Source organism: Lepisma saccharinum, chromosome 9 (assembly GCF_977018435.1).
Source record: "Lepisma saccharinum chromosome 9, izLepSacc3.1, whole genome shotgun sequence".
Classification (NCBI taxonomy): domain Eukaryota; kingdom Metazoa; phylum Arthropoda; class Insecta; order Zygentoma; family Lepismatidae; genus Lepisma; species Lepisma saccharinum.
Window position 1 is genome coordinate 1,634,544 of NC_139237.1, and position 27,633 is coordinate 1,662,176.

The following is a 27,633-nucleotide window of genomic DNA, read 5'->3' on the forward strand; positions in this document are numbered from 1 at the left end:
GGAAAAGAGAAATACAGACAAAGATGAAAAATCTGTTGAAAAGAAATTTGTGTGCATTCCATTCCACAAGGGATTCTCACATAAAATTGCAAAAATTTTTAGAAGTTTTAATTTCAAAATTGTTTTTAAATCACCAAGAAGTTTGGAATGTACATTTAATGAATTCAAAATGAGAAACTGTCTACCAGATGTGGAAACCACAGGAATATATAATATAAGTTGTTCATGTTCAAAAGATTATGTGGGACAAACAGCAAGGAAAATGGCAATAAGATGGCACGAACACGATTTGGACATTATAAATCTAAACCCAAGAACAGGTTTGTCAACTCATATCATCGAAGAGAAGCATTTGATTAAAAAGAGAAGGGTTTTAAAAAGATTAACGGGAAACACAGAGTTGAATGTCTGGGAAGCTTCGTTCATTGCAGAAGAACACTGGAATAAATTAAATAATGAAAATGGTAACATAGATCCAGTATGGAGTTTTCTTTTTCACAAATGGAGTAAGCCACCATCTTTAAAATTTAATGTAACAGAAAACATCAAGAGACTTTGTGAAAACAATGATGAATTTGAATTGCCTGATGATATTTTGGATTCATAATTTAAATAAAAATAAAACAGACTGTTTTTTTCACAGTTAAGTTGCTATATTACAACAATGTAACATTGACAACATCCATTATATAACAGATTCTTTTTGTTTAAAAATTACTAACCATTGTTATAACTGTATCTTTAGTCAAAATGAAAATAAATGTCTGATGAAAGGAGCGTGTGTTCTCCTGAAACGTCACAAAGAAAAACTGTTTTCTTATGCTTGTAATAACCGTAAACTACAGGAAAATAATCCTAAATCTTAATTAGGTTATTTTTATGTGTGCATAAATAGCACATGTTGGTTATATTTACGCTATGTTCACTTTCGTTGAATGGTTGTTATCATCATCTACGTACGTCGTTATAATTTAGTGTTGACATTTGTCGACAGTGAGCACGGACGGGTCCACTGTTTTCATCACTGGCCCTGTTACGATATCAGTTGTATAATTTTTCCAGGTTGACTGTAGAGCAGATCGCTTGCATATTAGAATAGACAGACGACCTCTTAGATGCAATTGTATACACCGAGCCTCCTGAGAATGTTCTTCTAAGCGATGGTGATAGTGATGAAGATGAACCCGTTGGAGATATGAACAAACTTTCTGGTAATCAACTTCGGACAGGTGCAGTGCTGGTTTGCTCCAAAATCACCAATAAGGGAATAGTGTATTTGAGACAGGGTGAACCAGATGATGATGCATGCGATAATGTTGCAGCTGTTTCAGTGTCTGATGTGCCTCAGTTTGATTTTGGATTTCCTCCACAGAAGCAACTAAAATCTGAAGCGTCAACAAGCAAAGGTCCCAGTAGTTGTGTTCAAATCGAGAGTAAACAAATCAAGACTGGAGTAAAAGTTATACTTTCACATCAGAGAATAAAGTCTCAAGTTCGTAAGTGGGAAAAGAGTGACATCGGAGACAAACCTTCGATCGAATTCACACGGCCCGACTTTCTTCAAAATGATTTCACACCGGTACAATTGTTCGAAATGTTTTTGGACGATGAAGTTATTGAATTTATAGTTCAATCCACAATTGAGTATGCTGTACAGAAGGGAAAACCTGCATTTACATTGTGCAAGGATGAACTCAAACTTTTCTTTGCAATATTATTCCTTTCTGGATACAATGTAATGGGAATTATCTGAAGATGTACATCATGCAGGTGTTTCGAAAGCAATGTCAAGGAATAGGTTTGAAGAAATACTGCAATACATACATTTTTGTGACAATTCAAAACTAGACGCTGTTGATCGTTTTGGGAAGATAAGGCCAGTTTGGTCTATGATAAATGAGCGTTGGCTTCAATTTTATCCAGGTGATACATATCTCTCAATTGACGAGTCAATGGTGCCATATTATGGGAGACATGGTGCCAAACAGCACATCCACGGGAAACCCATTCGCTTTGGTTTCAAAGTATGGGCATTGTCTTGGATATCTTATTCAAGGAGAGCCGTATCAAGGTGCTGCGACGGGAAATACAATACCAGAATTGGGAGTAGGTGGCTCTGTAGTCATGGATTTGATATCCGAACTTTCGGCTCGTTCACGGCTCTCTGTTTTTTGACAACTATTTTACTTCCATTCGTCTGCTGGAACATTTACAAGCAAACGGTCACGATGGAACTGGTATGGTTCGCCCAAATCGTGTTGAAAATGCTCCACTTCCGGATGTTAGTTCGTGCAGGAAACAAGAGCAGGGAAGTTACCATCAACTAACAGACAAAAGTACTGGCATTACTCTTGTACGCTACCATGATAACAACATCGTTACAGTAGCATCAACTGTCTCGGGTGTGTCACCTCTGGGACATGCAAGGCGATTGAGCAATGCGGACAAAAAATACATTTCAGTTCCTCAACCTTCGTGTGTTGCTCTATACAATACTTACATGGGTGGTGTTGACCGCATGGACCAAAACATTGCATGCTACAGGATTAGTATCAGGAACAAGAAGTGGTATTGGCCAATGAAAGTTATCTGCTTAACGTTTCCATGAACAACGCATGGCAACTTTACCGCCTGACTGCTAAAGGAAAAGAAGATGGGCTTGATCTGCTCTCATTTACGAGGTACGTAGTACGGAATTATATGCAGTCGTACGTGAAAAACTGTCCACTAGCAGGAAGGCCAAGCGTTAAAGTCTCATCCAGAGTATTGCCTGAAGTGCGATTTGATGGCACATCACATCATTTGGAAACTGTTTCCAAGCAAGTACGTTGTGGACATTGTGGAAAGACTACAAGGAAGAAATGTAAGAAGTGCAATGTCGGATGCCATATACAGTGTTCAGAGGCATTTCACACACAGAAATAGATCAGCAACACTTACACAAAGTATGCATTGTGTTCTATTTCCAAAATTTAATTATGTTTTTATTTAGTTAGGTTCGAAAGTAGCAACTCAATTCAGAAATAATTGATAGAATTTTCTTATGTACCACTGCAAATGTAAAAATATGAATGAGCATTGTAATTTCTTGTAAATATGTTCATGTATCAATATAATCTGAATGTCAAACAATAAAAATATAAAATATGTGGAATTTCGTTGTAATAACTGCCCATATATTTAGTAAAATAGTCATGTTTATTAAGGTTTTGTTATTCAGTATTGATGGTGCCATCCGTGCTCACTGTCGACATTTGTCGACATGCTAAAACTAAAAGACTATTGGTCGAAAAAAATAAAAATCATTATTTTGGCATTATTTTAGACAAACTACAAAAGGGTTTCAAAGGAGACAAGAAATTTCGAAAAATAAATAATTTGGGCAGTAATGGGTTAATGTTCAATACGTATTATGAAATAAAATACTAATAATAAATATTTTAATATCATATTTACTCTAATCATTCAATCATAAAAGCATATCACTTTCTTCAAGAATTGACTTTTCTCTGCCAGCACTGCTAAATTTTCACTTTTCATCTACTGATTTATACGAGGGTTGCCCAGAAAGTAATTTCCAATTAGTAGGGACCTTGATTTTTCACAAACTTGAAAACCATGAAAAATGTTAATTGCTGCGAAGTTGTGTTTATGAATGAGCAGTGATGTCTGGACACATTTGGCATAAAATGCGAATTGGCGTTTTTAGCAATTTTTTTTTTAAAAAAATGTCCTAAAACAACGAAAAATTCCGTGAAATCCAACTTTCTTGTCTTTTCTAGGCTTAAAGAAACAAAATCATAGAACGTCCAAGTTTTCCAACATTTTATTCAAGAGTAAACTACCTAGTATAATGCTTGTTATACATGGAATACTTCCGACAGGCACATTAAATCATGTATTTCCCACGATTTTTTCAACTTCTATCAAAACAATTTGGATCACAAAGCAAAGTGGTAGGGTTCTAACAGGAGATCGAGTGCATATTTACTGTTACACGGGAGCCACATCTTCAGTACTTGTCGCGCAAGATTTGTTTTTAATTACCAAGTTAAGTGAGCACCATCGGCATTTGTCGAACAAGAAATAATGGAGCTCAGTCGTTAGGGCATCTGACTACCATGCGAGAGACCCGGTGTCGATCCCCTGCAGGGGAGAACTGGAAACTTTTCCACTTGTTCTAACTGCTCCGGCATCCACCCAACATCATATCAAGCAGGTACTTGGAGGAAACTTTGGGGGATAAAAGTAGCCAGGAGCATGGTGCTGACCACAACAACCCCACCTTCGGCCATGATCAAGAAAGTGTGGGGCCCTAACTCTACATGCATGCCTTCATGGCTTGGTGCTAAACACAGGGGAGCACTTTACTTTTACTTCCTCAAAAATTTGTTCCAACATATCAAACTGTCACGAAAATATGTAGACCATGTGACCTACAATTTAAAATAATAATTTAAAAGCACAATGGAAGTATTAAGTTTTGGTATATTTGGCAGAAAAATGTTCTAAAACAAAAACGTGAATTTTGGGAAACGTAACACTAACAAGTCAAAAAAAAGATAATGCCAATTTTTGGTGCCATAATATATCTGTGTCTGTCACGTGCCATTGATTTATTTAAAATTTTTGGGTGCGTCACCACTTATGGTCATTATGCACACTTCAGTATATACGGGGAAAATTCCATTATCTAAAACCCTTACCTTAAAATTAAAAAGGGGGTATGGAAAATAATTTTCTCAAAATAACTTCCAAGATATCAAACTCTCACGAAGAGGCGTAGGCCATGTGACTTACAATTTTAAACAGAAATTTAAAAACACCATGAAGGTATGATTTCAGGTATTTGCCAGAAAATGCGCTAAAATGAAAATGTGAATTTAGGGAAAAATAACACTGAATAGTAAAAAATAAAAATATACACCAATTTTTAAAAAAATAACAAAAAATAAAGGTCCCTACCGATTAGGCATAAATAAGACAAGAATATCAGTAGTAATTTGTTGCGTTAGTAACAGTGAGTCCTAACCTAATTTTCGGCATAATCACCACCGTTGTTCTAGCATTTGTCGTAGCATGGCACTAAATTTTGTATGCCCATGGCATATGTGTATGACAGCAAAGATTGGAACTATCTCTACCACAGTGTAGCTGTCAAATTCTTGTCCTGCCAGAAACCTCTTCAGTTGAACAAAGAGATGAAAGTCGGTACATGCAAGGCCAGAGCTGTACAGGGAGTGTTCCAGGATCTCTCACCTGAAGTGATGCAAAGGGCCCGCGTGTACTCAGCTGTATGGGGTTGTGCACATTCGATTGGCCTTCTGTGAGTTGTCTGCATCATCGTCTGACCATACTATCACTCACGACGTTTGGTGTGCACACCTCACACAATTGCTGGTGGCTCTGTGCCAAATTCTGAGCATGCAAAAATCTGATTACTACACATTGGCTACATTGCAGTCTGTGGGAGACTGTATGAGAGCTGCAATCTTTAACCTAGAACTGTCCTAAAATGGCTGTATTGCGACTGTACCAGATTACAATGCAATTCTCTAAATTGCTTGCATGAAATTTCTAATACCTACATACCCTTTTCGTCAGCAATAATGGTATATCTGCATGTTGTCAGTTTCACAGTACTTGGATTTACTGTACTGAAGCAGAAATCCCATTGATAATATAAGGAAATATGACACTTTCTTTTGTAGAATTCAATTGTTTCACTTATATGCAAGAATTAAGTTGTTTGCTTTACAGAGAAGAGAGAAGTAGCTTTATGCATTGAAAAATGAGTCCGCACTCATGGTTCTTGCAAGCAGAGGGCTCCAAACCTCAGTGGAAATATCCACATATAATACTGAGAATGTAAAAAAAAAAAAAAAAAAAAAAAAAAGGTAAAGTGCTCCCCTGTGCATAGCACCACGCCATGAAGGCGTATAGGGGGTGTGGGGGTAACGCCCCACACTTTCTTGATCCGGTCGTGAGTGGGGGTGATGTGATCAGCATCACGCCCCTGACCGCCTTTACCCCCTAGGGTTTCCCCCAGGTACCCATGTTATTCGACGCTGGGTGGGCACCGGGGCCGCTTCCATGTATAAGGAGACTAATAAATTACAAAATGTATTTCTTAATCAATCACTCTACAGTCTAATCTCATTTAGTCATAACTTAAAAAATATTCAAGTATTTTATTTTAAAATTACTGTGTATGATAAAATTCCGTAATCCTTCCCTAGCTTGTGAATTGCAATAATTTTCCAAATTCACTATTTTGCAGTTTGAATTCAAATCATAGAGAATAGAGAATGAAGGCCGTACTAAAGGCAATTTTGTGGTAATTTTTTGATAACAGATGGCAGCACCGTTTACCATGGCAACTGAGGGCCATGTTTTCCAGATCTCCGCACAATCAAGGTTGGTTGATTAGGGCAGTGTTCCGCAACCTTTTTTTACTCACGGCACACACCAGACGGGCCTAGACTCAACACGGCACACTAAAATGTCTGTCCCCTCAAAATCATATGAATCTTAATATAATTACGAAATATTACGTCGTTATGTAATCAATTACTATTATTATCATTGTTGTTATTAAATTCAATGAAATATCGGAGAACAAAAAACAATTAAAAAATTTAATGGAAATAAGTGACAAAATAATTTTAATAAATTACAAAATTAACATATGAACTATTATTAATAACAAACCAATAAATTTATTATTATTATAAAACATAAATAGACTTATGCTTTTATTAAAAAATTATTATCTTTAATTCACTGTAGAAAATACACATTTCTAATACGAATTTTAAAGTAAATAACTCTACTCATACCTTCAATGTGATACTTGAGCCTGCTTAGCTGCACACAGACGGCTGATTCATGGCGGAATCGTTGACAAAGCAAACCTCATTTCTTCATCGATGGATTTGAGTCTCTCTCTTTGATGTTTTAATTGCAGTCAATGTCGAGAAGCCCAGTTCACACAAATAAGTAGTTGAAAATGGTAATAACATATTAACTGCCATCTCGGAGATAGCAGAGTATTCACTGCTTATTGACAACCAAAATGTATCCAAAGGCACTTCGAAAAATTTTAATTTCAATGTTCTGTCTGCTTTCAAATCTGCCAGTTCCTCTTGTAAGCGTAAATTTTTCGGAAGATATTTTGAATCCATACTGAATCGATCACGAACCCAGTCAAAATCCTCAACGCTCTCCAAAATATTTTTTTAAAGTCTGCCACAAGAGTACTAAATGTTCTTTAATTAAGTCCATCAACACCTTGTTATCGTCAGCAAGGGGCCATACAGTTTGGAACATCTCACACGATCCATTTTCAATTGTCTGTATCCACAAGTTCAACTTATTAATAAATCCTTGAATCTTATCCATACTAGTCAGAATATTTTCGTTTCTACCTTGCATTTTTCTGTTTAGTTCATTCAAGTGTACGAAAATATCGGAAAGATATGCCAACTTAGATACCAATTCATCATCTGCAAATAAATCTGCATACTCATGCCCCTCAATAGTCAAAAATGAAAGTACCTCCTCTTTAAGTTCAAAAATTCGCATTAACACTTTACCTCGAGATATCCATCGTACTTCTGTATGTAGCAGAAGTCTAGTGTGCTTTGATCCCATTTCTTGACACAAAACGTTAAAGCCGCATATTTAGGGGCCACGATTTGATGAAGTTCTCGACTTTTACTACTTCGTCCATCACAATTTTCACAGGAGATGGCCAAGACTTAGCAACAATGGCTTTGCGGTGAACGAGACAATGGTCGGTTCGTAATTTAGGGTTTGCTTCGCGTACTTTACCCACAAATCCTTTCACTCGGCCTGTCATAGAAGCAGCTCCGCTCCGTCTGTACAAACACTAACGCAGTCCTACCATGTTAATTCATTGCGGACCACATATTCATTAGTCGTACGAAATATTTATTCACCAGTTGCTCGCTCGGGTAGTTCTTTGCAAAAAATAGAAATTACTTGCAATTACATCCCCATCAACATACCTTATGTAGGAAAGAAGTTGTGCGTGAGCGCCAATATCAGTGGACTCGTCGATCTGAAGTGAGAACTTTCGTCTGCTCTTTATTTTCTGCTTCATAATGTCTTCGATGTCATTGGACATGTCACTAACTCGGTGGCTGATTGTGTTAGCAGAGAGAGGAATTTTTGAAATATCAGTAGCAGCTTCTGAACCCAGGACTATTTTTACCATTTCTTTACACGCGGACATTAACAACGTTTCTGCTATTGTGTGTGGTTTTTCGGCCTTTACGATAAGTTCGGCTACCTTATAGCTCCTGTACTTTTTGTGAAACACGTACCGATGTAGTCATGAGCGTCACTTGTTTTTTATTTTGTTCCAACAACCGACGAAAATAATTCACATCTTTACTTAACAGAGAGGAATGTTTTGTTGCCAAATGTCGTTTTAATTTGCTGGGAACCATAGCAGCATTACTGAGTTTTTCACCACACACAACACACTCAGGGATTGGGCATGTTTTGTCACCACACCAAAAAAACCCGTAAGATAAATAGTTATCACTATATTGCCGGTGAACTACTTTGTTTCTTTTTTTTGGGCTCGATGGTTTCACTACATGCACTCGAGGATGGACCACTCTGTACAAGGAATTTATCCATATCGAAAAAGAAAATAGTAAGACTGGTGTAGCAATCCAATATTCGCACTACTGCAGAGCACAGCTGCGATAGAACTGAACTGAAATACTGTAATTGTTGTCTGACAATGTGTGGGTCCTTCGGCGAATAAAGTTTAAGAAGCGCCAACAAACAGGCACAAAACAGCCAGCCGTACACAAAAGATGCATTGTTACAAACAAAGAACTGGCTTGAATATTGTATGATTTGTGCGGGCCGCTAAAAGGCTTGCTAAAAGTCTTAACGTGGCTTTCTTTGCGGTGAACACAAAGCTTGCCTCCTGTAACCCATCAAACCAGCCCAATATTACAGGCGAGAATACATATAAGATGAGCAAACTATAACAATATTGAGTAAATAAATTACATTTAATTTATGAAAATATAACAGTTATCAGCAAGAATAAACAAGCACCTTCTTACTTAAAATCGACAATTAATTTCTTACAATATTACAATAGTAGGTAAAAGTTGGCATCACACCTTTCACCTTGTGACGGCACACTGTGTGCCACGGCACACCGGTTGAGGAACACTGGATTAGGGTACTCGATGTAAGATGATGCCATATTGGTTAGAGGTGAGTTAGTGGATTAAAAAAATAGTAGTAAGGCATGACTCTTACACTTTGAACTGCACAATTTCAGACAACGTATGAGCAATAATACGGACATATAAATAACAATCAACGTTTTTTCGTGTTTAATAAAGGAATATAATAGTTACGAGGTCGGCATCCATGTACTTGATATTACCATTCAGCTATGTTCACAAATTCTTAAATGTCGTGTACTTTTCACTGGTTGAACACAGACTTTTTACTAATGTATAATTAAATGTTGTACACTCACCTCAATTAGTACTCCGGTAGTTTGTTTCTTTATACAGCATATTTGCAGAAGATATAATTCAATCTAGAGGTGTATCAATATACGCTGCATAACACACACCTTATTACTAACTTCGTTGACCATGTACTACATACAAATGTATAAATGTACAGTCACGGATACTGCTGGGTTGTAACGACCTTATTGAAGAAGCACTGAAGCAAGCCATCCATGTCTGAACACCAAGCGCCTTGTGACTAGACAACCCAACCAGCATTGCAATTCTGCGGCTTGTATACCAGTCACAGATATACATGTCTGTAAATTGAGTAGTGATGCCAAAGAGAAATACGAGATGAAGATTGTCGATTGTAATGTCTCTTGTTCTCGACATGGAATAATACTCGGTCCACGTTACGTTCCATTATTTAATGTTGTTTGGGAACGAACCTGACAGACTGGGTTTATATTTTCACTCCTTGCATTACAGTAAATTCCATATTTTACATTTATATTAATGCTTTGAACGAAAATAATGCCCAGAAAAACATCAAACACACATTCACACCATTCTTCTCACACACATGTACGTGAAAACAAACACACAAGTTTTAACTTCCAAGTGAATGTCCAAATAACAGTAAATGGAGAAGAAAGATTTGTGAAACATGGGATTTTTCACAGAAAGAATGCGTCTATTTGTGACATACGTGGTTTCTATTAATAGACAATGAAACAGTTATGAGAGAAATTAACATGCATTTTCGTTTTCAGGTGTTGAGGAAGGAAACAGACTGACTGGAAAAAAAGAAAACATGGTGCTATTGATAGTGTTGGTTAGCATACAGAGCTTTCATCAGTGAGGTCTAGGTTCGATCCCCACCAAGGACAATTTTTTTATTCTTTTCTATTAGTGAAGAAGTATGTAATATTGTTTTCTAGGCATTTTGACGAAAGGATACACACAAAATTTGTTCATTTAATGTGTATTTTCATTCTTCTAATAAGTTCTCTATCGCAAGGGGATATAGAGATTCTCTATCTAGGCGATGGATATCTTCTCAATGGTTACGTAGCTACGATTCTCCAGTCTTTTCCACCCACTTGTCTTATTTATTTACTTCATTCATATCAACTCACAAAATACCATGAATCTAACGAAAACGCACAGATATAGTTAGAACAAGAAACACACCTCGCGTCAAAGGTTCCAGACTCGAGTTCTGGCTTTTTTTGCAAGGGTGATTATTCTTGTGTGTCTGTTTATCATCTTTGTCAAAAAAATATTCCTCATTATTGCCGTGATTAACCTAGGGAGAGACCAAAGCGACTGAAATAACAAAAGTACAGAAAATGCAAGACACATCTGCCTAGGCATGTTATACCTTGGGAATTACCAATCTGAAAATTAACTTGCGTTTCAGTCGACTACTTGCGAAAGAGTTTCGTGTTGTCTCGTTTGGAGTGTTGGTTATCGTGTCGGACTAGCATGCGGGCAACCCAAGTTCGAGTCCAGCGGAAGGAAAGTTTTTTTGTGTAATTTCATCCAACCTTATTTATAAAACTGAGGTTTCTGCAAAATCTTTTGAATTGCATGCCACTTCATATGTTGGTAATCTGAAAGCAGCAAAGATAAAAAAAATTGATGTTCCGAAGCGACTATGTACGGTATTTGTGTGTGTGTTGAAAAAACGCAGTTATTTATTAGCGAAAAACATGCAGCCATATGATCATTGAAAACGCTGATAATATGGCAGTAGCTACAGTCTGTCAACACACACCAACTTTCACGTTCCCCGTAAAATGATTACCTTTCCACGTTTCAAAATTGGAAATGAATGATTTATTTTATTTCCACACTGCCTTTACGAGGTAGTTGCATGCCTTTGAGAAGTTTGGGAGCAGCTTTCACTTTACCCTGCTTTTGATCATGTCCAGGGAACAGATTTATATTTAGTAAAAATATGCCAAATATTTAAATACATATTTAGTTATTTTCACCAAAATATGGAGTTAAATATGGACATAAAATTGTAAAACATTACCTTTTTAATAATGTAAGACACTACACGAGCTACATAAAATACAGTACGCTTACATTGACATTAGCTGTAAAACAACTCAAAATGTGTTTTCATTTTCTGTTTCCAAAGCAATGAATAACACAATTTTGATAAGGCATAACTTACACCAAATGCCATCATTTCACTAAGTAATAAAGACCAGTTTTATCATATACTTACTTTGTTCTCAAACTTTCACCACATCATGTGGCTTCCTCAGGAGATAGGACAAGTATGGTAAATATTTAAGACATCGAAAGGTAATTTAAAGGTTAAAAAGATAAAAAGACAATAAAAGGTAAGACAGAGCAGTGCCCTGTCACTCCTTCCCTCTCCAACTCTGGGTGGCAACAGACTGGCCTACCAAACTGACTGTCCTGCCTGGCTGACAGGAAATCAAGTACCTTCCTGAGGAAGCCACATGATGTGAGAACAAAGTAAGAACATGACAAAACTGTTCTTTATTACTTAGTAACATAATTTTGTTGTAAGTGTTCGAACGTGAATTTCCTTCTGTTGTCTCTTAAGATGGATTTATATTGACTAAAAATGCGTTCAATATCGCAAGAAGTAAAGGGAGTGTATTTCAAATTTGTCAGTTATTCACAAGAAATTCACCCAACTCCTTCAGTCACACGGGGTCATGTAGTTATTGTGCGAATATGGAGTATATGTTGACAAATATTCTGAAATATGGAAATAATGTGTAAAAATAACTAAAATATGATCCAAAACCTAATATATCTACAAATATGGAAAATAAAAACTGAATTTTTCGAGTCTGCATGCCATGATGCGGAAAGATAATACAAAGTATTACTGATTTCAGCTTCATACATAAGTATGTATTTACATATAAATCCCTTCCCTGATCATGGCTTGCCTAGCATTTCTCAGAAAATCTCCATGCAGAACTTTACATGTGCTGGCCTTCCAACCTGTCACTAGGAAGGGTGAAGGAACCTCTGAAAAGGGGCTCATAAACAATGGTATTGGTGGAAAATTTGTCAGAAAAACCCACCTAAAAAGAAAACACCAAAAAAATCCAGTATATTTTTTTTTCCAGAAAATGTGAATTATTGCTTTAAATACTTGACGTTCTATGGTTGTCAACAGTTTGAGGAAATTTGTAAAATAAAGGCTTAGCCGAGCTTATAATACTCAAAATAATTAATGTAGTACAAGTCACAGTGGGTTTTTTCAGGATATTTTTCTCAAATCATGCCAGAAACTGACTTTTAACGGAAATAATACGAACATACATCCAAGAAACAAAAAATAAAAAGTGTGCAAACTTTTTAGATAAAACGTTTGCATTGATTGATGCAGTGTACTTTAACAAAGCTTATAGTATTGAAATGTGGTAGCACTTTAGTTATCAGTCACTTCCGTATGTGGGAAAAAGACATAGTTTTACCTGTGACAAGCAACTGTTAACAATAAATTTTTGCATGTATAAAACATTACAAAGGAGAATGAAGTACATTTTATTGAAATGTCGTGAAAGTAGAATAAAGTTAATTGTGGTATAATTAAACCGGAACACTTTTTAAATGATTCTTTTAATTTCTCAAAATATAGTACATGTGCAAATATGTTTCATGTTCTGTGTTCTTTTCAGTGACATGCACTGACACAGACCCCCCTCCCTCCCTCCAGTTCGGTGCATTGATTGAACATTATGGGTTGCTTGTCTATGTAGGATAAATGTTGTTTATGGTTAGGAGCTCTATACTAATGTAAGTCGTGCACTCTCGTAATCTACCACAATTTCATTTTTTTTTTAATAATGGGGGCTGTGGGGTACTGAAGTAAATACAATGCATACATATACTTTCATATTTTGACAATTTTTGACATTTTCAAACCTTTTTGTAGATTACAGTTTTGAGCTTTGTGCATGAAACTTACAAGAGCATTATGACATTACTTGAACTGTAAATTCACATAAAAAATATCGAAACAGAATGCACGATTTAGGAGGAGCATGGGTGGGGTGGATGGGCAAAGAAAGTCAAGTCATCTATTTAGTGACCATGGTAACATGTTTCTGCAGCTAGAAAACTTGACAGACTGCAATGGTATTACATGTGAGTGAAATCGGACAATGTTTTTCAAGATGGTAAATGAAAAACTGATTCTCCTCATGTTGCATGTTCTATACCATGCTCTCCTTTTTTTCCAAGACTGTCTAGAATTCATTTTCGGAGAATAGAATAGAATAGATTGGTCTTTATTTAAGCAGGCATGTTTCAGCCTCATGGGCCGAACTAAACTGTCATTGTAGAGAATTCGTTAGTGCATAATTTAGCAGTAAAATTTTTAAAATTATATTGTGGTACAATCACAAACATACATTTTGCCATAAATGTAATGCTTCTGAGTTGTAATTTATAAAGTTGCAAGATAACTTGAAAGATTGTATTTGAGAAAAAATTGTCTCCATGTTTAAATGATGGTGGATGACAGACCGATTTATCATGTCTTGCGAGAGCTTTAAATTGTGTTAATATTTGAGGTTACATTTTCATAGATTCTTCTCTTCTTATTCTTACTTGGTGCTACAACTCTTTATGAGTTTTGGCCTGCTCAACAATTTTCATCCATTTAGTTCTATCCTGGGCATCCTTCATCCAATTTGAGATCTTCATTATTCTGATATCATTTCTAACATCATCTTCCCATCTAATGTTAGGTCTACCTACTGACCTCTTGACAAAGGGTTTCCATTTATATATCTTTTTGACTGTTCTCTCATTGGACAATTGTTCGATATGCTCTAACCAGCTTAATCTTTGGGCTGTTTTAATCTGGTAGAGATATTACCTCTTATTCCAAGTTTGGATATTATCACATCCATTACGATGTTGAATAGGTTCTGAATACTACTAGTAACAGATTAAGATGTTTCTTTTCACCACCATTCAGCATTTTTGTACCAGTACAGCTATTTGGACTTCTAACAGTTTACTTTGTCTTTGTCTTGTAATGAAGTGGACAGCAAGCGATATGATACACCTTGGCCCTTTCATGAAAAAAAAAATATTGTTATTTTAGTGACATATTGCATTGTTTTAGGTTTGAGTACAGCCTCTTATTACTATGTGCATTTCTTTGCAGGCTTCCAGTCCGTCAACATCATCGATGCAAGTGAAACCACGTAGCAAGCATCAGCCAGATTCTGGTCAATCACGTCCGTTGTCCCCGCTGCAAGAGCCGGTTCCTGACTTTGTGAGTTGTGAAATTAAAACTGAGCATTGGGACTTTCCACCCAACGAAGAGACGATAAGAAGCACGTGGCAGCCAGAGTCCTCGGCGGTCATTAAACTGGAATTGGTGGACGAGACAGACGGCACTTTCTCCCAGCAATCCTCTCAGAATGGTTTTGAGGCGAGTGTGTGCGAACAGCAAAGAAGTGTGTGTGACGAGAGTGAACAGTTTGGTCCTAGTGCATTCGAAGACAGTGGAGTTGATGTTGTGGAAATGGTGCCTGAAGAAGCGGAAAAGACTGAGATGAAGATAGAGATTGAGGGTCCAGCTGCGGAAGAAGAAAGGTAAGTGCATGAATTTTGTTTTCAGGAGAAAATTAAAATTGAGTGTGACAATACGTTGACCATATTTCCACACAGTTTTATTTGTTTGAATCTTGAGCTTACTTCCAAATGGACAGTTCCATTAGCTTTTAGTGTACTCATCAGCAAAAACTGAAGAAAGTTCTGTTATGCAATGGTTGTGTCCATTCATCTGCCTGTCTGCCATCCATCCATGTCAAATATCGATAACCTGGAAACCATTAATGGTACAAAAACAACATTTGGTTCACCGATAGTCCTACCAAATGATATATCAATGCAATAAAATCTAACCTAATCCATCTGACTGTCTGGCCGTGATAGGCAAAAAAATCAATCAGTAGTGACCTAGCTGTAACCAAAAAAGTAGAACCATATTTCATTAGTAAAATTCTATGAAGATGATAATTTAAACAAGGCCTCAATAACTGTAGATTTGACTATTTAGGAAAGTATAAATGCTATAAAGATGTAATTGTGTGTAATGTATTCAGGTGCAAATGTTAATTAATAATTACTGAAATTATGATCATTAGCAAACCTAATAAATAGTCTGGTATATCAGTGCATTCATTAGTGAAGCGTATTGCAGTTATACGTAAAATGCAGCTCAATTTTCTCTTTTTCATTTGGTAGTTAATCTCGCATTTTATTGGGTTGTAGGCTAAGCACAAATCAATTGATGTATTTAGTAAGGCACCAGTGGTACAAAATTACAGCACCTTGAATAACGTAGTGTGGAAAACGACCCAAGAAACTGGTTCACCCAGACGGATGAGAAACATAGATGGCAGTGCGATCAATGTCGGTGCTAATTTTCTTATGAAAGTAATGCGGCTTAGTTAGTTTTTTGAATATATTATGTAGATTTGTTTGTCTTGAAACGTGGTACGTGAATTGATTGAAACAGTTATATTTGTGGAGTGATTTGCAGTCACGAAATGGCATTAATTTGGAAAGAAAAGTAAAATAAAATGAGTAAATAAATAGCATGCGTGCGTAACACAAGAAGAAACATCGCAATGTGATTCCGGACATCAGGTCTTGGACTGTGTATTAGAGTTTATTTTTCTATGTTATTAGAATATAAATAGTATCCTGAGAGATATTTCATACCAAGGCGACAAACCACAAGTGTCGCTTGAAAGCGAGCAGTCGGAAATCAATGCAGCCTTTTGAACCGTAGGGACACCTGCACAGTTTCCTCAAGGAGATTTTACGATGCGGCATGCGACAAACGATACGAGGATTTCACACCAAAGTGACATGGGTCATTCGGTCCAAGGTAACTTTCATACCGAAGTGACACATGTTGCTTGGAAAGGAGCCAATCAAGAGCAACATTTCACATCGTAGCGGCATGACGGGAAGCACAGGCCAGCGTTTGGTTGGTGAAATCCTCAAGCGATAAGTGTCGCTTGTCGCTTTGGTGCACAATCGCACTAAAGCAAGACATTCATTGCATCGCGTATGCGCGAACAACAAACCACGGCAACATGTTGCAAGCTATTGAGGAAATGGCCCAGTTTGAGCGACGCAGAAGCGACAAAGCAACAAAGCGACACGTGTGGCTTATTGTGTCGTATAGATCTGTTGTTGTAATAAAGGTAAAAAGGTAAAGTGCTCCCCTGTGCTTAGCACCACGCCATGAAGGCGTATAGGGGGTGTGGGGGTAACGTCCCACACTTTCTTGATCCGGTCGTGAGTGGGGGTGATGTGATCAGCATCACGCCCCTGACCGCCTTTACCCCCCAGGGTTTCCCCCAGGTACCCATGTTATTCGACGCTGGGTGGGTGCCGGGGCCGCTTCCATCGTTAGAAAAGTTCCCGGATTTGAACCGGCCGGGGATCGAACCCGGGACCTTTAGCATGGTAGTCAGACGCGTTACCGACTGAGCCACCGCGGCCACTTCTGTTGTTGTAATGTGCGGTTTATTGTGTCGCCTATTTGTTGTTCGCAAGCAATGCTTGCTAATAGACTGAAGGCACCATGTCGCTTGTCACTTAGTTGGGAACTCCCCCTGTAGCACGTCGCTTCGGTCTCAGCACCCTTCCTTTAAGGAGCTTTCAGACCGAAGTAACAAGTAGCACGCGAATACGCCAAATGAACGTGTCGTTTGCTGTTTGGACCGTCATGTGCAATGAATGCTATTTTACAGTCTGGAAGTGTGTGTCACTAGTGTGACAGTGTGAACATCCCGTGTCGCTTGTCCCATTGGTTTGAAAGTTGCCTTACACTCATGTCGATGGCACTAAGGAAGTTTTGTGGGGTTCCGCTTGTCGTTTCATGCAATCATCATTATCATCATCGCCGCGATTAGTTTAAAGCGGAAGAAAAGAGAGAGTAAATATCAAAAATACAAATGCTTCAGTGTGTATATCTTTAAAATAAATGATGATAATAATGAACCTAATCCATACACAAAAATGTAGTTGCCAAGAGCATTCCACGCATATTTTTTCTCTCGTATTATTAACAAAAGTATGATGATAACAGGACGTGTCGGCTGTCTAGAATGTTTGGTAATATCTTCGTGACCACTGTTCCCAATATCATAGCAATTATCGCATTCATAGAAATGCTTCATGTAAAAGAATCAGACGTTGCAGCGAAAACTCCATTTACTTCCATTATAAGCAGACGAATACCAAGCACCGGGTTCAACACCAGCCAGAGAGCGCAGAACCACTCTACGTTATTCAAGGCGCTGTAACAAAATAAAGCAAAATTTGGCCCTCCCTGTTGACCAGCCTGTAATCAAGGAATCCCAAGCACATTACACAGTGGTTCAGATCTCACTTTAAACTGTAGGTCTAGTCCCATTTAACCAAGATGGGCATTAAGTACACTTATAACAAAACTTTTTTTAAAGCTAAATCTGTCGAGGATCATGAAAGTGTTAATTTTCAGCCAGAGGTGCAACCACGAATTTTTGTTAAGGGGGTGCAAGTATCAGGATTAACGTACCAATAATAATAATAATAATGTTAATAATAATTATTGTAACATTATTATTTTTATTATTATTATTGATTTATTGAATTATTTTTCAACACGTTCAATTTCACATTAATAATGGAACACAAGCACACAAACTATTTTTTAAAGATAGAAAATGCTTGATAAATGCATTCAAAATATAATTATTTTTAACATTAACATGTATAACTTTCATTCGCACATATGCAACATCGAGCGACGTGGACACTAAATTGTGTACGTATTCAAAGTTTCTTTAATATAAGAAGGAAAGAAAGAATGAAAGAAGGAAGGATAGATAGTCTTTTTCTCCTTTCTTCTCTATTTCTGAGCTCCCTTCCTCCTCTTTCTCTCTTTCACCCTCTATTTCTTCTTCCTAGGGATGGAGGAGATGTGGATGCACTGGTGATTTGGGAAAACATACAATATACAGGGTGTGGCAACGTAACTTCCTTTTTTGAAATGCACGCCATGCAGCCTGTAGAGGTCGTAGCGGGGCGGGAGTGGTCTCATTCGAGAGGCACGAGTCTAAAGTTTTGTTTGCGTCCCGGTCAGTCGCCACCATGCGTTGGAACAGTGAGGATCATGTGTTTGCCGTCGAGGCCTACTTTACGAACGGATGTTCTGTTATCGCAACCCAGTGTGCCTTCCGAAACCACTTTCATGTAGCCCCTTTGGGCCCTGTCCCGGACCGGAAATCAATTGTTACCTGGGTCACTACATTCAGACAAACCTCGAGTGCGACAAGACGAAGAACAGGAGCCCCTCGGCTCATCCGATCACATGAGAACATTGAGGCAGTGAGAGCTTCAATCTTGTGATCACCACAGTGTTCTGCTCGCAAACATGCATCTGCCCTTGGCCCCTTGCGATTTTTTTTGTGGTTTTTTTTTAACTCCCGCGTTTGTTACCCATCCAAGGATCCTCCAAGACCTGAAGGCCAACATCCATCAAGAAATTGCCAACATTCCCGCTGATATGCTGGTTCGGGTCATGAAGAACGCCAGAAATCGGCTTCTTCAGTGTATGGACAATGGGGGGGGGGGGGGGGGGCATCACCTCCCTGATAACTTTAGATATGTACCTACAGTGTAAAAAAAAAACATTAAACAATTCTAATTCATCACATGGGTTTTATTGCGTTCTGAAATAAGGAAGTTATGTTGCTGCACCCTTTATATTATTTAAATACATTACACAATCAATTCATCCATCTCATAATAAATCAACAGAAAAAATTACATAAATTGTGCACGCTCCCTTTCCTCAAAACAATTGCTCATACATTTAAAACAAAATCAATTAATACAAGTGTTACTTCTCTCTCTGGTAGTTGACAATGCATTACAGTAAACAACCTGCTAGTGAAGCGAGCAAGAACTTTTTTAGATCCAATTTTTTTGCAGACTGAAATCAATATTCATTTAATAGGGTGCAAATAATTTCACGGGACACCATTGCATTCTCTCTTTTACAACTTTTGTACTTCCCGATGGTGTAGTGGTAACGTTGTTGCCTTGTGATGGGGTCCGGGGTTTGATACCCAGTGGAGGCACATGACACAGTGGTTCGGATCCCACTTTAAACTGTAGCTCCAGTCCCGATTAGCCTTTCTGTGCATAAAGTGGACTTAAAACCACAATTCAATCAAATCAGTCAATCAATCAATTGTACAACTGTTTTCCTTAAGATCGTTCGGCACTCAAGGCCGACTCCCGCCACTCCCTTGCTACGGTTCGGAACTTGATAAGACTAAGAAAAGCAGGTATTGCGAACAAGAAAATTTTAAAAGTATTTTTATTTGTGTAAAATTTGAAGTTGTGGGCGGTAATTGCCCCAAGCAGGTATACTAGTTAGTCAATGTTTGCCCCCCCCCCCCCTTGCCACCTTGCAATGTCCCTCCCCCCTGTGGTTGTGCCACTGTTTTCAGCAAGGACCTACAACATAACATAACCTGTAATACTGCAAAGTAACAAATAAAACTTTTGGCATTTGTTACAAAGGTAGTGGCTTTACATGTAGTACCCGAGGGATTTAACACACTTGCAGCCTGTGTCACATCTAGGTCTTCTGTCACTTAGCAACTTCATTGCTTCAGGCACTAGAGTGGAACAGAGTCTTGTATTGAATGGAATGAAATGTACTAGCTGTATGGTGAATAATAGATCAAGATTTAGGTACAAAAATTTGGCATATTTCGGGATCAAAAGCAGTATATAAAATGGCATTTTGGTTCTAAAATGGTGAATAAAATCCTTAATTTTATGTAAAAATTACACTTATTACACAAAATTAATATTGTAATAGTAGCTACATTCTAATATATGGCAGAATTTACCATATCATTGCTGATTTTGAAGTGTGGCTAGCAACAATGCAAAACTTATATTGGCATGTTTATTATTCTGATTTAATGGTACACTTGATTAGAATTTTTAAAAAGGAGGCTTTTTTGAATGGACATTTTTTTTTATAAAAAGCCAGCTTTTTTAAAAAAAAAATTGAAATTTTGTAGCACTGTTGTCTTCAGGGTGGCTACTCACCGGGAATTCGTTGAATTATGCGAATTATGCATGAATTATTAGCTCTGGGAATTGTGCATGTATTCTGCGTGAATTTCCACAGACGTGAAAAATTGAAACTTTTATTAATCCAAATTCCATTGAATTTATACATACAGTAAAACCTCGTTAATCCATACTAATGGGGAGATAAGTTGACCGGTTTAAGGAAAGTCCAGATTAACTGAAATAACCTAAAAGAACAGTAGAAAGTGCATTAAAACTGCGTTTATAGCAATAAAGCACATTTATTATGGTGTATTTAAAGGGCGTAGGCCTAAATACACTATACATGTACAGTAAAATGTAAAGCAATACTATACATACAATGTTCTTAGCCTTTACAAAACAATATGACAAATGCTATTGTTGACTTCTAGCCACATTTAAAACCTTGCATTCTGCTTTTTTTGGGGGGGGGGGTCTTTTGCCTGTCCGGATTAAGCGAAATCCGGCTTATTGGGGTCCGGATTAATGAGGTTTTGCTGTATTTATAAATGCCCTGAAACAAGTTTTTCACAGTTTAGCTTTTATTTTTTATCAAGGAAGGAAAAGAAAGCTACATGGAATGTGAAACACAAGTCTCTCAATCTGTTAACTTTGTTAGTGTCCTTTGCAGAAGAATCTGTCTGACAGACAGAAGATTATTGCAAGATAAAATGTCATGAAGTTGATTAGCTAAATTTGAGTTTGAAATTCTTATACAATTAACAATTTTTTGTAGATTTGTCTATCCTGTAACATTTGTGACTTCTCCTTGTAGATATATTTTGAGTGAGTATGCGATATGACACCTTAAATTAAACATTTTAAATGTATATACCTTTTAATTGAATTAAATTAGATTTTTCGGATATGTTGGAATCACACAGACCCTTTATATTGTTAATATATTTGTGTGTGTATGGGTGGTGAGAGGCTGTAATGTGTAAGGCTAAAATGGAGAAAACCTCTGTTTGTATCCTGGAATTTCTGGAAAACTGGGAATTATACTTGAATTTTTGTGATCCGAGAGTGGCCACCCTGGTCTTATCAATGGGTACCAGGTCATTTCCTCAGTGGAGAAATATTCCATAAAGACATTTTAAAACTGTATGCACTATCCTGATTAGACTTTCTTAGTATAAAATAAACTTTCCCATTTTTGTGTCATTGATGTCACAAAAATTTAGTAAATGTTAACATTTACTATTATATATTTCAGGACAATCAAACCTGGTTTCGATTCCAGGGGTGGGTGAACTTAGGTTGGAATTTTTCCAACCTTGTCCCCACATAAAGCAGCTCTGGGGCTCACCCAACCTCAAATCAATGGGTACCTGGGGACAACCCTGGGGGGTAAAGGTGGCTGGATCACATCACCTCCAAAATCACCCCACATCCCCTTTCTTGGCATGGGGGACTTTAGCTCACCTTGCTATTCATAATATGTATGAAGAACCACCTGCATATATACACCATTTAACACTTATGATCAGTATGGTACTACAAGTTAGATTTAGATCCCAAAGTAACTTGTAATTATGAGTACTGTTGGAAATTAGCTGGATTTTTGATTGGATAATATTAAAGAATGAGCCTCCTTGATGGCATAAGATAATGAAAACTAACTAACAAACTCTCTAGCCTTCTTAAACCCGAAAATTCATGGCTGCAGCATCACAGGCCTTCCATCTGTCCCTATCTTGAGCAAGATCTATATACTCTTTTCCATCCTTACCGATTTCCTTTAGGTCCATCTCAACGTTCTCCCTCCATCTTCGTCTTGGCCTTCCTACAGGTCTCTTACCATCAGGTTTCCCAACAAGAATCCTGTAAACTCATCTTTCCTCTTCCATTCGTGGCAAATGGCATGCCCCCCTAAGTCTTCTTGATTTAATCATTCTAATAATATCTGGACATGAATACAATGTAGTTCTAAATTATGTAACCTTCTCCACTCACCTGTCTCCTCATCCCTTTTAGGTCCAAATATTTTCCTAAGGATCTTATTTTCAAATACTCTCAATTTATGTTCCTCTTTCAATGTAAGGGACCAAGTTTCACATCCATATAATACTACAGGGAAAATTACTGTTTTGTATATTTTAACTTTTAGTTTCTTTAATTTATCTGTATACTGTAAATGTAATGAAAGCTCCTTGTAATCAAGGGATTCCAGGTTCAATCCCCAATGGAAGCATGGTGGTTCAGGTCTCATTTGAAACTGTAGGTCCAATCCCAATTAGCATGTCTGAGGATAAGTGAACTTAAACAAAATTTTACTGAGAGATGCATTTTTTTTTTGTGATCAAACTATTTCAGTTTCTGTCTCAGTTTTGGGGACACTAGGACAGCGTTTCTCAACTGCCTTGATGTGGCTCAGTAACTGGCCGTGAGAGTTCATTAGATCCAGTGGTTGCCAACTATTTGAAACCCAATTTTATATTTGTCGAGAATCTTAGACATATATCATGTACCATAACTTGCTCCATGGCCAGGTTTACCAGCCATTAAGTCAAATTATACATGATGCACTTGAAAGCCAGAATATAAATATTTTATGCTAAATACAAAGGGTTTTGATACTAGATTTTCTATTTTAGATATAGTTAAAGAAAAGAACAGTATCATTGAGGGTACATTTGATAAGACACTTTTTTGCTTCATTTGCATGTTCATAAGCTGGCATTTTTGCAACTACTGCTTATGTCTAGCTATATTCGATGTTGGAAGTTGTATTTCCAATTTAGATAAGTGTGTCTTTTTACAGTATAGAGATAAATTAAAGATGTGGAAGAAGAATATTGCACCCAAGTATTGCATTTTCATTGATTTGAAACACTTTGGGGTAAAGAGCAGAAAAAAGCCCCAAAAAAGCTGCAGAAAAATAAGTTTTTTTTTCCAAAAAAGCAGTTTTTTTTCGACCAGTTCTGACTGCAATTGATACAGAAAACACAAACATTAATAAACACACACTGTACTTGTTATTTAAAAAAAAAGTTGAAATTTCCATAAGCGGAGTGAAAATATTAAAAAAAAAATAAAGGAACTGAATTTGAAAATTCAGGCTCTAGGTGAAAATTTTCATGTGCCATGGTGACCGGGCACCCTTTATTTGCCTACCCCTGCTCCCCACTTGTGTCACTGTGCTTCATGAATGCATGGATTCCGCAAGAAAGCAGCTCTTCTGACGTGTGTGTTGATATTTTACTTTACTGAACTTGGGACTGAGCGTCTCCTTCAGTGGTCCACACACAGCAAAGCAATAAGAGAGTGGAATGATGAAAACACCAAAACTGAGGAAACCCCAATGTTTTGACTTGATTGCAAGTTTCAAACAGTTCTGAAGCAAATCACAATATGATTTCTTGTTGAGAAGGAGTACCCTTTAACATGTAATATTCTAAGATTAGGGTGATCCATATGTGTGAGTTTTACTGTATCACTCATTCCACTACAGCGATAGCATCAGGTGTATTCCAAATACAAAACTAGCCTAAGCAAACTGAATCAGACAAAGTTTATTTCCAAGTTCGAATTTTCTTTGTGGGTCATAAACCTGCCGAAGTGACACAAATACATCACAGTACTTCATCATCATCCAATTAATATCAGCTGGTTTTTCACTCTCACTGCATGCTGCTTTCAACAGGGACAGGCATCTTGTTGACATCATATTTCATCCAAGTTGATGGGTTCACTTATGCCTCAAGTGAGAAGGCGTAAGGGCCATGCAAGTCATTCAAATTTATGTGAATTGGTTGCTCAACTATGTTGTTAATATTTTATATTTTTTCTAACACCCTTGGTAGTAAGTTATCCAAGAATTATTTTATTTTTTCTGTCTGCCATCAACTTGGATTTGGGCTTGTTTTTCTTCACTGTACCAGGAATTCCTGGAATGCTGGGAATTCTGCATGAATTACTGGCTCCAGGAATTATGCATGAATTCTGCTTGAATTTTTCTCCATAGACCTGAAAAATTTCAACTTTTATTAATCCAAATCCTATTGAATATATACATATTTATAAATGCCCCGAGGCGATTTCAATTGTCTGTAAAATTTAAAAGATTTAAGCCTCACGATCATAATTTTTGCTCAAGAACTGTGACTGAAAAACTTTCAAGAGTGATGAAGTGGATCCAAGTTTGAAAGCTCATCCTGAAAATATTTTCCTCCAAAATTAAAACATTTTAAAAGTTTATGAATTTCAGCTTTATTTCTCTAAACAGACAAAAATTTCAAATTTTGTCCTTTGTACTTGTGCTAAATAAACATATGATTTTTTTTCCTCATGTACACTTCTCCAAAACAGGCATGTATTCAGAACTATATTTTGGGAGGGGTCTGAATGAAGTGTTTCACATGTAAACATAATAATAATAATAACAGTTGATAGGTTGCTGAGATTAATATATCTGTTAATAATAATATTAATATTTAAATAGGTCAATTAATAATAATGATTATTATTGTTATTCCATGAACAAGTAAAAAGATGAAAAAAATATAGAATTTATTATGTAGTTAAGATCACTAAAATTTGTATTAAAACATGTGTCCCACCAAATAAATTAATGTAAATTAAATGTAAATTGGGTTGTTTATTGAATACCGAAAAGGTTGTTAACTTAAACTGTGTGGCGCGACTCCCCGGGGAAGCATCGAAGTTCCGCAGGGGAGGCGCAAAAACTTTCAAAAAAAAAATTCTTTTTTCTAAAAGTTTTAAATGTATTAATACAAACATATTTATCTTCAAGACAAACTATCCATGATCCACTTAGAAATAAGCATGTTTTTCTTATGTCCTTGACAAGAACCGATGTCATGGAGAGAATCATGGTTAGTGAATCTGCAGCAAGTGTGCCTGTGTCTGTCAAAGAATAGGTGGCCTGGCCAGAAATATAAAGGAGAAATTAATCCAACAAATTAATGAGAAGAAATTTGCGAAACAATAAGATGAGGCATCTAAGAACAACAGTGATGCGAACTTGATCTGTTGTGCGAGATTTATTGCTGAAAACATTTTTTTTTTTTTTTTTTTTTTTGTGTGAAGATATTCAGTTTTGTGAAAGTCTCAGACTGGAGCCAACAACAAATAACTTGTTTGAAATTGACAACAACTTCAAGGGGAGGGGGAGGAAGATATCGGAATATTCTCTGATTGAGCTCCCTCCATGTCAGGATGTTACAGAGTACTGCAAGCTCTTATCTGTAAGAAAGCTCCTAACGTAATCTGGACCAACTGCAATATTCAAAGGGAGTCCCTGCTTCCAAAACCCTCAGCAGTGCCTTACGCGACATACTCTGAGTTGCAATAATATTTGTAAACTACGTCAAAAGTTGATCCTGAAAGGCCAGATTTTTAATAAATGTGTGTTGTTATGCACAAATTTTCTCCCCTGTATTATTGCAACACATGTTGGTTAATAAATATCCAGTGTGAGATGTGCCTTGCATTTTCCAATTTTGTCAAAAAAGAACACCATGCTGCAACAACCCTCTAAGAGCCAGGGTCTGCCAAAGCGGCATTTTCATTGGATGACGCGTAGTCAGCACATCGATTTCCAACGCTGCTGTTTCCTGCTTTTTGAGATCGCTACTTCTTTTTTCAAGTAGCTACCTAAGCTCGACAAGCAAGCATCACTGACTTCCTTAAAAATTGCAATATGTCTGTTATTACCACATATTTTCCATTTTTTTTTGTTTTTTTTTGTTTTTTTTTTACTGCTTGCGTTCATGCCTTTTTCTCACGGAGTGAATTGATACCAGCTTATAAACACTAAAAATTGTACATCACCTGTATTAATCACACATTATATTTTCATTACTTGTATATATAAACACATCAATAGATTTTTTGTTGGTCTTTCATGGTAATATGCATTTATTAATACTCAGCGGACACACATGCAGATTTTGGCAGCTGAGAGGACCCACGACAGGAAAAAGTTTGAAATCCCCTGCCATTGCCACTCTCTTCATCCACACTTTTAATGTGATATTCACATGCTGACAAATTTTCAACAGTCTCCAATGTAATTATAATATAATTAATGGTTTATTCTCTAGTGTTCAGGAGCATCCGAAAAATAAAATTTTCAGGAGCACATATATCCATTCCATGATGAAGAATGCTGGACTGTGTTCACGTATTGCCATACTCAGTTTTGTTTGTTTTTACATTCTTTAATTTGTGCATGTTGATGATTTTTCTGAATATGTGACACTGATTTCCGGACTGGGTTTCGATCAATACTTCTTTAATTCGCTCTCCACCCTGTTACTTTTTTTCATGCTTACTAGGAATGTCCAGATTATGTTGTGCATGGAAGGCACTCACCATACTGAGTCCAGGGTATCATAATCGTAGAAATAAGTTTTTAGTCTCAATAGGGCATCTGACACATAAGGGTAATTTTTTTCCAAGTAGAAGAAAAAGCCGATTCTGCATGGCAAGTTACTTTTCTACGAGCTTGAAATCTCACCTATTTTCAAGTGGGCTCGTCGTGCACTTGTCTTGCTGTGGTTAATTTCCAACAATTAGTTCAGCAGTAACAGTTGTTTGACGGCATTGTTGCTACATGCGAATAGTTTTTACCCCCACGCCGTGCCTTTCTGCTACCAGTAATTGTACTTTTTGTTTTATTCTTGTATTGTCTGATGTTAAAATGAACAGAGGAGAAAGATTGATGGATGAAGAATTGTTGGCTGAGATACTTTGTCAGAGGAGGAACATGTAAAAGACAGTGATCATGACTCTAACTCAATACAAATCACAGTAAGTGATCAGGATATCATGTCAGAAGATGAATGTGTCTAAGTACGTAGTTAGTGCATATTTTTTAATAAAGTAGTGTCTTTTACAATGAAAATAATTTTGGGGTAATTACCCTGTGTGAGTCTTAACATGTCCTCAAGGGATAATCTCTTAAAGTACAACTTTTGTCCGTACA

At 37.0% G+C, this 27,633-nt stretch overlaps 1 protein-coding gene across 2 annotated transcripts in view; it reads left to right on the forward strand.

The window, feature by feature from the left end:
• The window catches only part of LOC145991976 (uncharacterized), a 95,873-nt gene that overhangs the window by 18,376 nt on the left and 49,864 nt on the right, over positions 1 to 27,633 (forward strand). For both annotated transcript variants that reach the window (XM_083127969.1, XM_083127968.1), the window contains exon 3: positions 14,701 to 15,134. In XM_083127969.1, the coding sequence (XP_082984095.1) occupies positions 14,701 to 15,134 (434 nt within the window). The remainder of the gene's footprint in view (positions 1 to 14,700; positions 15,135 to 27,633) is intronic.